Consider the following 17,491-nt stretch of genomic DNA (forward strand, 5'->3'; position numbering starts at 1 on the left):
AAGCAAAAGCTAAACATATGCTTTGGTAATATTTGCAGAAGATCTGTAGGTTTGAACTGTAGATGAAAGGGAAAATTGGAATTTAGCATCTTTGCAAGGTATCCAGCACTCTGCTGTGTTTAGGATCCAGCTAGATCTGTGAGCAACAGAGCCTGGGCTGCAAAAGCAAGGTACGGCTGGACAGAAGAGTTGGCAAGAAGGACGCTGGCTCTCATCTGCCTCTGACTCTAAATTCCAGCACGAGCTAGGATGATGTTCTGGTCATACCTAAGGTGCCAACTTGCTCTGTAGACAAAGTAGTTGATCAGCTGATCTGGAGTTCTCTTGCTAAATTTCTGGAAATAAAATAAAATAAAATAAAATAAAATAAAATAAAATAAAATAAAATAATAGGCCACTTCACATGATGTCAAACATCTTGCTTGTGTAAAGGTGGCAGCACCTATACATCAGCAAAGCCCCTCCCTGCTAAGGTTCTGACAAGAACTTAGTTGGAACCAGAGCTGCAGCTGCAAGAAGGGAATGGATCAGCTACAGTTTGCCTCAATGAAGAGCGGCAGATCCTAGTGTGTTCCTTCAGGCATTCAAAATGCAGCACTTTGACAAAAAATTTAATTGTGTAAAGAAAGTAGTAGCTCGGTATAAGCATGGTAGCACAGTATAAGGGGAGAAGGAAAGTTGCTTTTCTTTTGCAAGAAAATAGGTCAGTGGAAAAATACCAGGAATCTTGATTTGACTAGATACTGAATGAATATTCTATGGAAATCTCAAAAGTTTTATGTGGTGTAATCTCTAAGTTATTAGTTTGCAAGAAGACAGTTTTCCTAGCAATGGGAGGACAATGTGCATTAGGAGCACACCTTGGAAAAGGGGGCTTATGATGCTGAGTTACACACCTAAATCCTATCTTCATTAAATTAGGGAATATTGGGCCTTTAGACTCAAAACAGACAATTTTTTGAGTGCTGAAAAGTTTAAGACAGCTAATAGGAAAAGCCAGACTGATGGGTGTGTATCTCTAACACAGAGGTAGATAACTTCAGGCCATCAACTCCATGTGAAGATAGGTAGGCCTATCTGGGAAGTGTTTTACATCTGGAGCCTATCGACATTCTGAATGGCTCTTTGAATCCATCCTTCTCCATTGACTCTAGAGACAGCATAAGAATTCTAGCCTAATTTTAATTGTCAGAAATTAGATTATGTGGCTATCTCTGTTTCTTGAATGAAATTATTCTCTCTCTTATAGCTGCTGTTAGGCATCTGATGCAACTAATGTCTACTTCTACTTCTACTTACTTTTTTCAGCCCTTTGACTGACAAGAACTCTCCCTTAAATAGCAGATTAGATGGAAGCTCTCTCTGTTTTGCTTCCCTGTTGCTTGATAATAAAGCTTAAACAGGAGGGGTGAAAAAACTATGGCCTGTCTTCCTGCTCACTAGGATTTGGTGCACATGGTAGGAGGAAATCAGGCTCTTCAGAAGACCTCAGCTGTAGGAATACCTTTTCCCTGAATCTTAAATAGACTTGGACAGGTACAGTTGCCTTAGGTTAGGAAAGACTATGCTTTATAGTCTTGCTCAAAGAAATAAATCTTAGTAAAAGAAGCACCTTGAGCATATTTCATTTTTGCTATCATGAATTATGTCAGATGTCAAATCACCAGCATTTTTTTATCTTACTTTACAGGAAAAACTCATTTCTGTATGTTTTCCCAATTAGAAGCATTTTTTTTACTTTGCTGGGAGTTTTTGAGGTGAACAATGACACAAAGGTTAAAATAACTTCAAAAGGCCTTCAATTTAATATTAGTTCTGTGCAGCTACCTCTGTCTTTTAGAGTATTACTGTTCTGCATAGTCTGCCTAACCATGCTTTTTGATCTTTTAAAAATATATTGGAATCTGAAATCAAGTGCTTTGCCTGAGTCTTGACTTTGCTGGCAACAGTGAGCTGAACAGTGTAGAGCCTACCTAATATCACCTAAAAAAAAGAAATTACGTATCTTCAGAATTGGTCCAGCTATGTCTGGCAAATGATTAAATGCTCTGAAGTCTGATGTGGATAAAAGAGTGAGGATCAACAATCAAGAAAGAAAAAAAAAAGAGAATAAATGGAAAACGGAATTCCAGCAACAACAACCCCATTTGATTAAGAGGCTGTACAAAGTGCTAAATGTCATGCTAAGGAAAGAGCATAATCTCCATTTAAAGTTATTCAGAAGGCAGAGCTAAAATATTTTGTTGATAGCCATAGTGCAGAGCTCTTTGCATATCTTGCCAATAATGCAAAAATAATTCTACAAAAATCACATATATCCTTTCCTTTATTTTTTTGCATTAACCATCTAGTACATAGTAATACTAGGACAATTAAGTCTGTTTAACACAGAGACAGATGCCAGATGTATGCGTGTAACAGTTACAGAGGAAGCATATGCATAGTATCATCTCTACAAATAGTCAGGCTCCCTAGGCACTCAACAGTTTTGAAGCTAAGGGAGGGAATGTTTTTATGTTATAACATTTTCCCTTGGTGGTAGCAAATTAGCTGCCTTGTATCCATCTTCAGCTGGAACTGCAGAGAGTCACTTGAGAGCTTACAAATAAGTTTAGAGCTCTGCTAAATTGTTTCTTGGATACCTGAGAAGTGGGATACATACCATGCGTGTGCTGTAACAAGTCAACTTAAAAAAAAAAGTTTGGTTTTTTTTTTCCCTTAAGACAATTTTTTCTTACCTTAATTCCTTACAGAATTTGTTCAAGGTCAGACTGAGCCTTGCTTTCAGATATGGTGCTTCACACACAATTTTTGTCTCCTTGGGAATTAAAGCAATTCTCTTTCTTAAAGAAAAACAAAGCAAAGCTGCATTTTTATTAGGAAACCCAGAGGCTGTTTTTGAAAAACCATGCAGTAGATATTGGGGCTCAGATTTCTCTGCTTCCCATTATTTGTGATACTAAGAATTCAAGTCAATAATAACTGTACAGGTCTCTTGCCTTTTCTTTCCAATAGAACAAAAAGGCTGGGAGGAGGGGCACCTATTAAATCAAGTAATGGTCAAAAGCATACATGAAACTCTAAATCAAGTAAATATTATAGTGATAAGTTCCAGTAAATGAAAAGGTCTCTAAATATCCCGAGAAAGTTGATCATGATCCATGCCTGGATAGGTTTTACTGCATTTTATAGCATGTCTGGCCCATTCTAGGGGTGTAGTATCTTCATCACCTCAACAGAGTAAAGATTTTCTTAAAGGAAGTCAATAGATTGACACTGACTGACATATTCTAAATCCTTCAGCAGCTTTAAAGGTAGCAGCTGCGTCTTTTACTTGCTTTGCCAGAACAGTGTTTAACTTATCTAATGCCTCACTATTGGATTTCCTTTGTAGGGTGTTCAGATAAGTAAGCTGAGGGCACAGCTAAGAGAAATTGCCCTGACTGCCTCTTACTTGGTGGTGATGTTTGTAATGAGCCTTTAAGTCTATCTCCATCACTAAAATGTTTTTATAAGAACATGGCTCAGATGAGGGGTTGCTAGAGACCAGAAAAATAACTTCTAACAATTAGCAGACTTAAAAAGTGAAGATATTAGTGAAACCAATGAACACATAATGACAACATCTATTGAAATAGTTCCAAAGCTACCAATTTTTCTTAAAGATATGTTTTGTCTCATCACAGTACTCTGACATCAATACAAAAGTTGAAGCTATAACAAATGCAAAGATGACAAGTAAAAAGGTGACACTCAGTTGAGCAGCTCAGCTGCTGCAAATAAAATTAACTAGCAGGAGACATTTTCTGTATTAATGTTGTTAATATCTATAATCTCCTCGATCCTTGAAATCTAAGAAAGTGATCTGGAACTTAAAGTTCTTGATGAAGGATCTGGGGAAAGGAAGGTGTGAATATTCTGAAGTCATCTTCAGTAAGTGTCTTTCAGAAATTCATTTACAGTTCATGGAGAACCTGAAAATATGGTATTGAATCTGTTTACATGTACAATTCTTTTTGCCAAACTAGTTATATTAAGAGAGTCAGATTTGAAAAAGGCATCCTTAATTATTCTTTCTGATTGATCAGAATGTGTCAATCTTTCTGATTGATCAGGAACGTGTGGACAAGGCATTGTGGGACATGGTTTAGTGGGCATGGTGGTGTTAGTTGATGGTTGGACTTGATGATCTTACAGGTCTTTTCCAACCTTAGTGATTCTGTGATTCTGTGATTCTGTGATCTAATTGGAGCACTATCCAGGCAGAAAGCTAAGTAGGATAGCATTATGAAACTCAAATTCCAAAGAGAATGTGAGTGCTTCATAAATTGGCATAAAGGTAATCCCATTCTGCAGATCACTTCTGAAGGTGGTTAATAAAACACAACACCAGCAATCTGCTAAACAATAGTCTAGCGCACCATATAATCAAACAATAATGAATATGTTACTTATCACAGCATAGGGGAGACTCTATATGAAGCTCTTAAATAATTTGTTTTTTTCTAAGACGATATTTCTGCATATGTATGTCCAAGTGAGAGTTCCTTAAGATGCCTGGACAACTTCAGGGTTTTTCTGAGGGTAGCATCACAAAAAGTGTTCTTCCTCCTGTTCTGTCAGATGCATTGTACCTCCTGTGAAGTCCAAATTATATGACCCGTGTACAACATCGACCTTTTGAAGCAGAGAATGGTACCCAGTGGGCTATTCCATCTATCAGTATAAAACAGACATGGTCTCATTATGTCTGGTAAAGGAGATTTTGAATGTAAATGCAGGTATGCTGGCAGGAATGTGGAAGAAAGTCTTTCACCAAAGTGGACAGATTTTGAATGGTTCAGCATCCATATAGTCTTTCGTCATTTTTTGTGAGACTTTGTAAAGGAAAACAGATAGCATTTGAAAAGCTTTACTGCATTGATTCTGTTTTGGACAAAATCATGCTCCTTCACAGAACCTGACAGACTTCCATTCAAGAGAGTCTACCTATATTCAGAACATAAACAGAGCCATCAAAAGGACATAGAAACAGATTTCTTCAGAAGCCTGTCATGTCTGTCTCCTCAGTGGCACCCTCATCAGTCAATGTCTGTAAACAAGTTGTCATATCCAAATTTGAGACAAGCTTACAAAGCAAAAAGCTTGGTGCCTTCTAATTAAAGATTTGTATACTGAGATAATTGGCAACTGGTGAGGAAGGCTCAGTGGTGTAATATATAGCTAATCGTTGGTGGCTTGATGGTGTGACAGATGGGGATTTCTTTTTTAAATTATGGAGCTTTTATATTGGTATTTTCAGGAAATGTCAACAGCATGATTATATCTTCATTAATGTTGTCTTTCCTTCCCATTCATTGCTGTTGTTAGTCATAATCACTTGTTACCTTTTGTCTCTAATTGTACAGTCTATGAATATTTGTATAGGATGCCTCACAATGGACCTGGTTAATGACTGGATTCCTAAACATTGCCACATTACAATATACAGTGTTAGTATTTACTAAATATTACAAATTAGATATGAAAATTATTGATACTATTATTATGACTAGTTCACAATAACGTTAGTAAAAAAGAATATGAATATCCTGCAAATTCTGCAAATTATTACACAAATTCAGTTAGGTTTCAGATTAAGAGTCATTGCATTTTTAGGTGCCAGTACTGAAACAACCCCACCGTAAAATCTGTGGAACTGTCTTGATCAAGAGTAGGAAAACGTGTTATATTAAAAATGTTCTTTCTAACAGATCCACAACCCTTTTCTCTTCTGTTAATTACTGCAGTTTTGTTTCTCTTCTTTTCCAGGAAACAGCTTTTGGGCTCTACAGCAAAGACTTACTGTTTAAAACTATGAATTTGTCAGATTTCTAAAGTTTCCATGTAGCTTCTCAGCTGAGTGCAGGGCTGGCATAGCTAGCCCTTGTACGTTTCCTCCCTGCAGCCCTAGGCTAGGAAGAATTCTTTATGGTGGGATGGGGAAGAGGCCAAAATATCTTTTCATGACTGTCATATGGTCTTTTTACTGAAAATTATAGTAGATGCCAGTCTGACTTACAGGCAAATGTTGGAAACCAAAGCTGGGTGTCCATTCTCAGCCTCTCCTCTTTCTCCTCTGATAGGAAGAAATGAGACACCCTTTTTACCAGTCAGACATTTTCAGTTCACTGCCAACTATAAAAATCTGTGTTTGTACCTTTGAGAAGCATAGTGAAAAATTTCAAGGGCCGTGAGCTGTGCCTGAGCCACAGATGGAAATTGTTTTTCTGCTGTGGAAGTTTTGACATTGTTGTGAATTTTGGAAGCAGAGCCTATCCCTGTCTATGACTCACAGGTCTGATTTGCCTCCAGAACAGCAAGGCAGAGGCCAAAGACCCATTGTTGGGATCTGTGGACCAGCCCGCTGTGAGGATGGAAAATTTTCAGGTAACATAAATGTTTTCTTGCTCTTACGCTGTCTTTAAATAAAAATATGTGATTGCCATTAAATCATAAGCATGGTTTTAAAGCATACTTCCAGAAAAAAAATGTTAAATGTTCTGTAGTGCTCCATGTAATCCTGAAATATTCCTCCAATAGTTATAGTTTGGGACAAATGTGAACTAGAATTAAATCCATAGGCCCACCAGCTTTTTATTGTTTTTGAAGTGGTTTATGCCATATCAATATACAAAATATATTCTCTTTATCCTGTGTCCAGAAAACAAGCAAAAAACCAAAAAAAACCCAAACGAAACCCCAGTAACCAACAATGGGGAAACTGTGTAAGGTTTATAGAACTTAGAAGCCTGTAGTTATAATATCAGGAAAAGACCATGAGATGCAAGTGGTTTAAAAAAGCAGCAGTCCATTCTCATTTTACTGCCAGTCATTTTGCTAATCTGAGCTACATAATTACTTTGCCTAAGTGAAAGGAGCCTTTAAACAGACAAGCCAATATAAATACTCAGATTGGAGACAGCTCTGTTTAATAACAGCAAGCATGTGTATAGAAGTATTTGTTTACCTCTGCTCATTTATGTCAAAATCAATTGTAATTAAACAGGTATCCAACCACAGAAGTAGTACTTTAGCTGATTGTTGTCATCAGAAGTGTCATATAGCCCCAGTGTTTAGGACATGTCAAAGCAGCCCATTATTTTTCTCCTGTAATAAATACCTACTTATAGTCTTTTCAGTTCTTTAGTAAAGGCAATTGCCTGTCTCAAATAAAAAAATAAGACACATTTCATATCAATTCTGGGAGGTTTTCTTGTCATATTACAGGAATTACTGAAGTTCTGAAAGGCAGGGGTATTTATATTTTCTATTAGACATTAGATGCCATTTATTGTCCATCTGTTTATACATATGTACAGAAAATACAGATCTTTCATATCTATTCAAGGTATTAAAATATATAAAATATACCTTATTTTATTAGTCTAAAGCAAGCACTGGTGAGGGTTTTTTATGTAGTGTGTTTGTGGTTAGACCAGAGAAATATAAGCTGCAGAGGATTTCACACCTTGTTTCATTATTGAGTGAATTCTAAATGGAAATATTTTCAATAATGAACACAAATTCACATCAAGGGTGAAATGAATCTATCTCCTGGGTGGTCAGTGTGAACTCCATGCATGCATTCAAAGGCAGATCTTTTTCTTTGTACTGTGAAACAAGGGTCAGAAAACATGTGCATTACTGTTCACTCTGTAATGCAATGAAGAATAAAGCATTTCAAGAATGAACGTAGACCATAGAAGCAGTGTGAAACTGCATGCTTCAAAGAGAAGACGACATATATTTTGGAATGGGTCCTCCAGCGTATTTTTCATTTGGAGCTGTTAGTTGATAGCCATTCCAGTCAATTGAGTCAGCCAATGAGCCATCCCTGACAATTAATGGTTATTTTTTAGTTTCCATATTTATAGAAAAGAGGGGGAAAAAAATCAGTTAGAAGGAGGTGTTTATGCAATACTAAAAATTAGGCATCACCTGTTGAAAGAGAAAGAAAGAGTAAATAAGTAAGATATCTGAAAGGTAGGCTAGCATTTCCTAGGACAATAAAAAATAACAAACGCTACTGACATTTTAAAATATTCAGTGTTATTCATGTACTTATCTATTTCTAAAATATATTCTTATTTAGCCTTCATCGATTAACATATGGTAACACAAAGCTACATTTTTTTGTATTTTGTGAATAAAAAGTTCTTAGGAAAGAATGCACATGAATGACAATTTAACAAGTCAGATAGTATAAATTATAATGATTCGAACTCTGTCTGCCTTGTTTAACTTAAAATATAATTTCATAACATCATTTACAGGTTTTGGGAGGAATATGCTTGTATAGGTCTAGGTCTAGGTATATGTCCAGGCTTGTGTATAGGGGAAATCAGATTTTAAATATACGTATATATACATATATTTACATACATATATACATATATATAAAAGCATATATTTATATGTGCATATAAATATATTTAAAGACTAATTTCCCCTATATGCAAGCCTGGACATTTACTATTACATTATATGGAGTACTTTGATACAGAGTATAGTGTTCTTCATCTTATAAACATAGTACATTAAATATTTCTTGAAAATGTTTGTATGCTGATGTTTTATGTACATGGGTTGTTTACTTTTCATTTGCTTTTCTGCTGTGTCTGTGTAATTTAAATAATTAGGGTCCAATTAAATTAGAAAAAATATTGTATTTATTAAGTCAGTTTGGATACATTGAGTCACTGTTTAAAAAAAAAAAACTTGAGTTTCTTCTTTGTTATCATTATGCAAATTTCATGTAATTAGTGAGTCAAACTAAGATATCTCAGTTTTAGCCATTGAAAGGAGCCAGCTATCTAAAGCATTAATTAATTAACTTTATAGTGCAATATATTTAGGGTGAAATCAGTACCCATATTTAATTCTGTTCACAATATTTATGAGGAAAGCATAGGAAATTAAAGATAGCACAATAAAAGTATCTTTTGCTTTAAGCTTGCTACAGAAGGCAGATGTTAAATGTAGCTCCTCTGGTAATATAGAATAAAATATGTAAGATATGTCTTATGTTGCACCAAAATACATAACTTGCATTGCATTTTATATGTTGCCAACATAACTTTCATCCTACACCATCTTAAATGTCTATCCAGTATACATTTCCTATCTAGGTGACCGTTGTTTCCAGATAGCTTGTTCCTTTTCTTTCTATTGCTGGTAATTTAGCAGTTCTATTTTAGTGTATGTTCTCCCCTAAGTGCATAAAGCACTTCTGACTGTTTACCCTTAAAGCTCCAGAGAGTTAGGAAAACCTCTAGGCTGCTTCTGTTTATTGTACAAACTTGCACTGTTAAGGGTTTATTTTCAACAGGAGGGAGGCAAGTATAGAGATAAAGACCGATGGTGCGTATCACTCTACCAGCACATCTTGCTGCACAGCACAGTGTATGACCTGTTTTACATATATATATTTATATATTTACCTTTAAATTTATTCTATTTTCTCATATATACTAATTTGGCCCTTGGTGGTGATAGTTCACTTCTTGTTTATAGTTTCTGCTGCTGGTACAAAAGTGCCTGTTCGATTTTCTTCACTGTCTGCTAGCTGTAGCAGTCAAAATTACATGCTAACAGTGAGATGAGCAGTTTATAATGTATGATAATCAATACTCAAAATCCGTTTCCTATGATGTGACATAAAAGAGAGAAGTGAAAAGACACAGATTTTCAAGACTAGAGCACCAAAGCTCATGCAATGCATGCGGTTTTCGCTTCAAGGTCATTCAGTATTTTTTTCTTCTTTTTTGGCTTCATATTTAATTCAGTCACTGCTAGGATGTCCAGGGAGCAGAAATGGAAAGTTAGTCAATACTGTGAGTATGAATGCAAGTACAAAAACTGCTTTAGCAAATGCAGGAAATGAGAAGGGGAAGGAAGATGCCATATATATAACATATATATGCTATATGACATATATCTCTTACTTAGAGATTGCCAGCAAACTTTGTATTTTTGTTGGCGGTAGCGTATAATGTAAATACTGTGTAAGAGTTACTCTCATAGCCAGTGTATGTCTATGCACATGCATAAGAGCTAAGAATTTAAAATCTTTGAACATAACTTGGTTATAACAAAATTAACCTAATTGGTCTTGAAAATTTCAAAGCATAGTTTTTGGCACAGTACTGAATACCTAGTGTAGTGAACTTGTTTCCAGTGGCTGGTAACTTCTCTGATCTTTACCTTTAATCTAAAGTTTGTTAATTTCAATCTCAGCTCAGGGAATAATTTTATCAATTTTTTTTAAACAAATACAGTTCAGTCAAATTTTAGAATAAAAGACAGTGTCAAAATAGAAGTTCCCAATTGTATATTTCATATGCATATATATATGTTGTCAATGTAGATAGCAGAGAATTGTATATAAATATATATATTTATATAAACATTTATTTAGTGTATTTTAAGATAATATGACACAGAACTACTACCTGAAAGGCAGGAAGAGCATCCCTTCTACACATGGTCTTTTTGTGGTTTAATGAAATAGGCTGTAATGTATTGAAATCTTCCCAAGTGTGTTCACTGATGGTCTCCCAGTATACTATGAGCTCTCAACACATTAAATATGGTTAGAAAGTTTCATAGGATGTGCTACTTTTTTTTCTGTGAGAAAGAAAGGAGCAAAGAGCAGTCCTGCTTTGATGGAATAATTGAAAAGAGAGAGAGCAGCAGAGAGAAGTGTTGGTCCATTGATTGTGCAGTTCTGAGCATTTTATGGTAGCTAACATGCAGCATGTTTTTATTTTCATCTTTTGTTAAAAAAGGACCAAAATTATTTACAAAAAAACATACAAAGGATAGTTAAGTTTACAAAATAAAACATTTAGTTGGAAGTTGATTAATTGCTTAGGGAAACCTTTAAAAGGGCCAGAAAACTTTTGCTCAGCATTGTCATGAATTCCCTATAAGAGAAAAATAATTTTAGGTATTTTAGAGAAAATCCTAAACAAAATGCCTGTTATTTCTCCTTACTACATAGGTCCACTTTTAAAGCTGGAGGCTGAGCTTGCCACAAATCTACTCTGTAGGATTAGGAGGAAGAGAAAAGGAACAGAATTAATTGATAGCAAGCATTTGCAAAATCTAAAGTTCTAGAATTAACATTGAAATGGTTGAGCTTGGGGCATTTCTTTGTTTATTTCTGTTGGATTTCTGTGACAAAACATAATCAAACCTGGCTAATATTCACTATTGCCCATCCCATGCTAAAGCGTGGAACCTTCCTCTCCAATGCTCTTGCCCCATGTGCCTTTTAAAATATATTGATTTGGTTTGTTTTGTGGAGTTTTATGTTTTCCTTTTTTTGAGAGAGAGAGTAGCATTTTCACTTGGCTGTTTTAAGCAGCAGCTGTTTGATGCTGTAGAAGCTCTGGAAAACTAGATACAGAGAACTTCAGTGGCAGTGAACTAATGGATGGAATGAGGTGTATAGCAATGTCTTTTATTTGCATGGCTCCCTTTTCATTAAGCAATTGTCACCACGTATGTTGTCTCTATGCATACCATCCATTGGCATACCAACCATGCAACTATTGGTTATACATACCAATGCTATCTCATTCAAGTGAAGTAAAATCAAACACCACAAACTTAAATCTCTTCCTTAAACTCATCTCAGTTCTGTCACTGTGTTACAGTCCCAGGATTGGGGTTGTCTTTTACTCTTGCTTTTCATTACGATAATTCTAATTTTTATTGTACACTAAAACCAGCGTGCAGCTTGCTTTTCCTTGGAGGTCATAGAATCATAGAATGGTTTGGGTTGGAAGGGACCTTGAAAGATCATCTAGTCCAACCCCCCTGCCATGGGCAGGAATATCTTTCACTAGATCAGGTTGCTCAAAGCCCCATCCAACCTGACTTTGAAATCTTCCAATGATGGGGCATCTACAGCTTCTCTGGGAAACCTGTTCCAGTGTCTCACCACCCTCATATTAAAGAGTTTCTTCCTCATGTACAATCCAAATCTACCTTCTTTCAGTTTATGCAGCCCAGGATACAATTGTCTTTCTGGGCTGCAAACACACATTGACGGCTCATGTCCAATTTTTCATCCACAAGTATCCCCAAGTCCTTCTCTGCAGGGCTGCTCTCAAATCACTCATCCCCCAGTCTGTATTGATACTGGGGGTTGCCCCGACACAGATGCAGGACCTTGCACTTGGCCACTTGGACATTAAGCCACTGACTGCAACTCTTTGCATGCAGCCATCCAGACAATTCCTTATCTAATCTAACAGTCCATCCATCAAACCCATATCTCTCCAATTTAGCAGCAAGAATATTGTGGGGCATTGTATCAAAGGCCTTACAAAAGCCTAGGTAGATGACATCCATAGCTCTTCCCTCGTCCACTGATGCAGTCACTCCATCGTAGAAGGCCACTAGATCAGTCAGACACAATCTGCCCTTGGTGAAGCCATGTTGTCTGTCTCTAAACACCTCCCTGTCTTCCTTATGTTTTGATATATCTTCCAGGAAGATCTGTTTCATGATCTTACCAGGCACAGAGGTGAGGCCGACTCACCTCTATGAATTTTATATTTAAAGCCTTTCTGTTACATTCTTTTCCTCAAAAATCACTGTGTTCTCCTCTCTCTGTACCTGATTCTCTCTTGCTTTTGATATTTTTTCAGGGCTTACACCAGTTTTAAATTTTAAACTCTTCAAGGAAGGGCGCACGTATACAGAATGACACTCTTTCACAGAACTATATCATTAACAAGTATCAGTTCTGAGTCAATTATCTCACCCCAATTTAACTGATCATTGTGACATAACACAGTTATATTTAAATTTAAGTCACATTTATTCATGTCTTTTTAGAAATGTAAACAGTCAAAGCTGTTTATACTACTGGATACTCATAGATCACTTTTGGTGTTTCTTCTGTGTCAGGTTTCTGTCGTGCAACTGTCCATGAATCTGGTGGTGATATTATAAGATTACTAGGAATTTATTTTCTAATTTAGAAAGATGATGATCTTTTAAATTGTCCCTATCTTTGGATCAAGAAGCTTGTTCTGCTTTTCTGAAGACCTATTGTGAATATCTGTGTGTGTGTGTGTTTCATCCTTGTATTTAAAGGTATACTCATAGTTTTTTGTCTAATTCCGGGCATTTTGTAAATACTAAATTCCTCAAATAAAATGAATATTTGAACCTATCTGCCCATTTTGTGGAAGAAAATGATTAATAGCTAAAGACCAGTGTATAGCTGATTGAAACCTAGAGATGATAAAAGGATTTATTCTCTCAGTATTGACTAGAGAGTACTGAGAAGAAGAAGAAAAAGAAAGCAACATGGATCAGAGTTGTGTTTTTCTAAAAAACAGATTTAAGGGGTATTTCTGGAATTTTTCTTATCCCTGACATTGGGTTAGAGTCATGTGTACAATTATAAAATGGTGAATGGTGGCCCAATCATATTCTATTAGTGTAAAATGACAGACAAGCGAAGGTTTTTAAAGCAGAAAGTTTTCTTTATGTCTTTGAATTGAGAACAGGAAGTAGGAATATTTATGTTCCAAAAATGTAGTGAATAAAAAATATCTTATTTAACTATTGTCTTTGAAAGAAATAAGAATGTAGAAATCCTATCTGAAAACATTATCAGTTCAAACAGTGTGTCGCGGTTTGTCATTCTTCCAAATTGTATGTATTGAGCAAATCCATTTTCACTTACTTGCACCAAAACAAAAAAGGGGAAAACTGATTACATGATCCATACTCTTGTCTAATAAAATTGCAATATGCACTTTTTGACAAGCTCATATTTAATGCATAGTGATGGAAAATTCTAGTTCTCTGTTCTCAGCAGGAAAAGTAGGCTTTTTAAGAAAACCTTTTTAGTTTGTGACTGTCACACAACATAACAATTATAAACGAAATGGAGGTGACAAAAATGAAAAGCCAGCTTGCTGATTTTTATGAATTGTTTGTATTTCCAGAAAGGCAGTCATTGCTCAGTTATTTGATTTGAAAAATTAATCCTGATAATGCTTTTTGAGTTCCTTAAGTACAATTCACTCTTTTCTAGGATGAGTTTTACAGAACAAAGCCTAACAGATTTCTACAGCAGATTAGTTTACAGATGAAGCTCAATTCCACTGAGAATGATTCTCTAATGATGCCTTTATACTTCCATTGGGCTGTGTGAATGCTTTAATACATAGAGAACAGAGTTAAATAAATCTATTGTCTCAACTAACAGGTTTATGCAATCCTTCTGCAATATTTTAATTATAGCTTCTTCTTTTTCTCCATAATTAAGAAACCAGATGTCAAGTAAGCCCATCACATGTTGATCATAGCCTATCCATTAGTTTAAAGAAATCCACTTATAATTAGAGTTTTTTCTCTTTCTCTTTTGTTTTGCAGAGCAAGAAGAATGTGTTAACTGCACAGATGAATGCAGAGTGCTTGGTCATTCTGACAGGTGTTGGATGCCACAGTTCCCTGCAGCCAGTCAGGCTGAGAATGCAGATTATCGCACAAATCTCTTTGTACCCACAGTTGAAGCTAATGTTGAGACTGAGACATACGAAACTGTGAATCCCACTGGGAAAAAGACTTTTTGTACATTTGGGAAAGACAAGAGAGAGCACACTATTCTCATTGCCAATGTTAAACCTTACTTAAAAGCCAAACGTGCCCTGAGTCCTCTGCTTCAGGAGGTTCCCTCAGCATCGAGCAGCCCAACCAAGACATGCATTGAGCCTTGCACCTCAACAAAAGGACCACTGGATGGTTGTGAAGTGAAATCAGGAGCCTTGGCTGAACCAAGCAGCCAGTACTTGTCAACTGACAGTCAGTATCTAACGCCTAGTAAACAGTCAAAAGACGCTCCCTTCATTGCATCAGATCAGATGGCTAGGGCCTTTGCAGATGTGCATTCCCGAGTGAGCCGAGACTCGAGTGAGATGGACTCTGTTCTGGAGCAGTTAGACCGTTCAGCCCGGGATCTAGGCAGGGAGTCGGTGGATGCCGAGGAAGTTGTGAGAGAAATAGACAAGCTCTTGCAGGACTGTCGGGGAAGCGACCCTGTGGCCGTCAGAAAGTGAGGGGGAAAATAAGGACAGGCTGGCAGTTACATTCCTCTTCTGCTGATTAAAAGTAAATAAATAAATAAATCCCCTGGTTGTAACAGATTTACAGGAATGAAGGAAGACCAATGCTGCTTTAAGGCTTTTAGTGAACATCTGAAGTGCCCACAAGTATGTTCTTTTCACTGCTCTTTCTTTTTGACAGATAACACTGGTTTCATTTTGACCAAACTTTCATTAGGACAGAGTCAAGTATACTAAGAACAAAATGAAAGAAGATGGTGCCATTTTGACAATCTGATAGGAAGGTGTGAGAAAGATGGAATGGAAATACGTCTGATACTTTAAGACTGTCCTCAATAGCTGATGCTGACTTTACTGTTTACGTATAAACCCCAAGAAAAACAGGGTTGAATAATTCTGATCTGTGGTGGATTTCCAGCAGTCACCACAGGCTTCTACTGAAAGTCCTAAAAAGAGTTCTTGTAGTAGTCCAAGTGACACCAAACATTAACATTCATTTGTGGTAAACATTTATGTACAAAGTTATCTGCCACAAATATGAAAAAAAAAAAAAGAACAAGAAAACAAAAAACCCATTCCAGATCATGATTCAACATAACATATCCTGATCATTAGTAAAACACTTCATATCATATTAAGGTTAAATGTTAAATGATATAGTCCATCTTGTCCTGCACACACATAAGCTAATTCACTTGATAAAAAAGAAAAAAAAGATTTTAATATCTATTCAGCATTTTAGTGTCCAACAAAACTATAAATAGTTAGCAGTAAGTTTTAAAAGAACTGAAGTAAAATAAAGTTTGAAAAAAAATAGTTACCTTTAGGGGTAATACACAAAAGAAATTAACATTATTAACACTTTTTTGTTCATTTGTGGACACTAAAATAGCTCAGGAAAGTGAAAATGTCTTAGACATCCACAAAAATCACATGATCATTTAAATGTGCAAATGTAAGAAGATTCAGTGTGTTTACATCAAATGACATATTTTTATTGATTTATTGCAGATTCAGTGCATATGAGCCAAATTGTTGAGTGTATAAGAGCTATATTGTGTATTTTATTAAATTAATATATAGTTGTGTTGCAAAAATATTTGGGCTTATATTGTAAATGGCAAGTGTTGCCTCGGTAGCTGTCGAACTCTATGAGTTTTGGTTTTTCCTGCTTCCTTTTCCCCATGGATTGTGGGAAGCAGCGCCTCAGAGCAAAGTCTCTTGTTTAATGTATGGTCTACGAAGTACTGCAGTACATAATCTGTTCAAAATGTGTTTGAGTGAGCTGATGGAGCTAACTGAAGGCCTACAAATACATCCATCAGTCATGGTTATGTGCAAGTCCTTGTAGAAGCTTCTAGTGCAAACCCATGTTTAATAACAAAAATTACACTTGAACCAACATATGGAACCTCCTCATTTTTTTTTTTTTCCCCAAACACATGCAGCCAGTCTGTTTAATGTAGGATATCTGATTGACTTCTTGAGAGATGCCACCATTTTCAAAGTTTCCCTATTAAGTTCACAGAGCTGAAAAACATGTCAGTGCTAATGTGGCATGGGCAGTATTTGATCTGATTCTTTAGAATGTGCAATCGCTTACTGCAGTTCTAGATACACACTGCTTATTTTGGGGGGTGTTTTTAGTTTGATTTTAATTTGTTCTGAAAAGTATTTGCAGAATAACTTGGGATATAGTTTCTACTTTTTATTATTTGTTCTAAGGGTGTTTTTATTGCATTTGAAAAATTCAAAATTGCCTTCAGACGAAAGTTAAAAACCAACCCACATTCAAAATGAACTTGCACAGAACAAGAAGAAGCAGAAGAATAAAATGTTTAGCTCAGGATTTGTCCCTTATATACGTCAGATACTCTGTTGGAAATACAACTATGGTACATTGTTTAAAAATGGTGTATTGGGTTTATTAAATTTAATCTGTGCTATACAAACATATGTAAAAGAGGTTGGCAATCTCAAATTCCACAAAGCCATAGTTTTCATCAGTTCAAGAAAGAAAGTTGACCCAACAGCCTGTTTTGATGTTGGGATTGCTGTTAAATGGTGATTTTAACTAGTCAGTCCTACAATGAATTGTCTTTGGGAGATAACCATTCTGACAGTTTGCTTTTAGCTCCTCCTGTTAAAAAAGTCTACAATTACATGTAAAAAAAGGATCTTGTACATGTTTTATCAAGCTACTCTCCATGTTTTGGACAATTTATGTATTTAAAATGTGGTGTTGTCTGTGTTATATAATTTTATTGGTTTTTTGGCCAGGAGACCCAAGATTGGTTTTGCTTGATAGCTTGATAGCTTGAAATTCCATAGTGGAGAGGATTTCTTATTGTTTGATC

The 17,491-nt window shown here is 35.9% G+C and overlaps 1 protein-coding gene across 1 annotated transcript in view; it reads left to right on the forward strand.

Moving 5' to 3' along the window:
- The window catches only part of PCDH17 (protocadherin 17), an 89,861-nt gene extending 74,687 nt beyond the window's left edge, over window positions 1-15,174 (forward strand). Inside the window, exon 4 of the mRNA XM_059819882.1 lies at window positions 14,446-15,174. Coding sequence (XP_059675865.1) covers window positions 14,446-15,128 — 683 coding nt within the window. The 3' untranslated portion in view covers window positions 15,129-15,174. The remainder of the gene's footprint in view (window positions 1-14,445) is intronic.
- The last annotated feature ends 2,317 nt before the right edge of the window (window positions 15,175-17,491 follow it).

This window comes from Gavia stellata, chromosome 1 (assembly GCF_030936135.1).
Source record: "Gavia stellata isolate bGavSte3 chromosome 1, bGavSte3.hap2, whole genome shotgun sequence".
NCBI classification, from domain to species: Eukaryota; Metazoa; Chordata; class Aves; order Gaviiformes; family Gaviidae; genus Gavia; species Gavia stellata.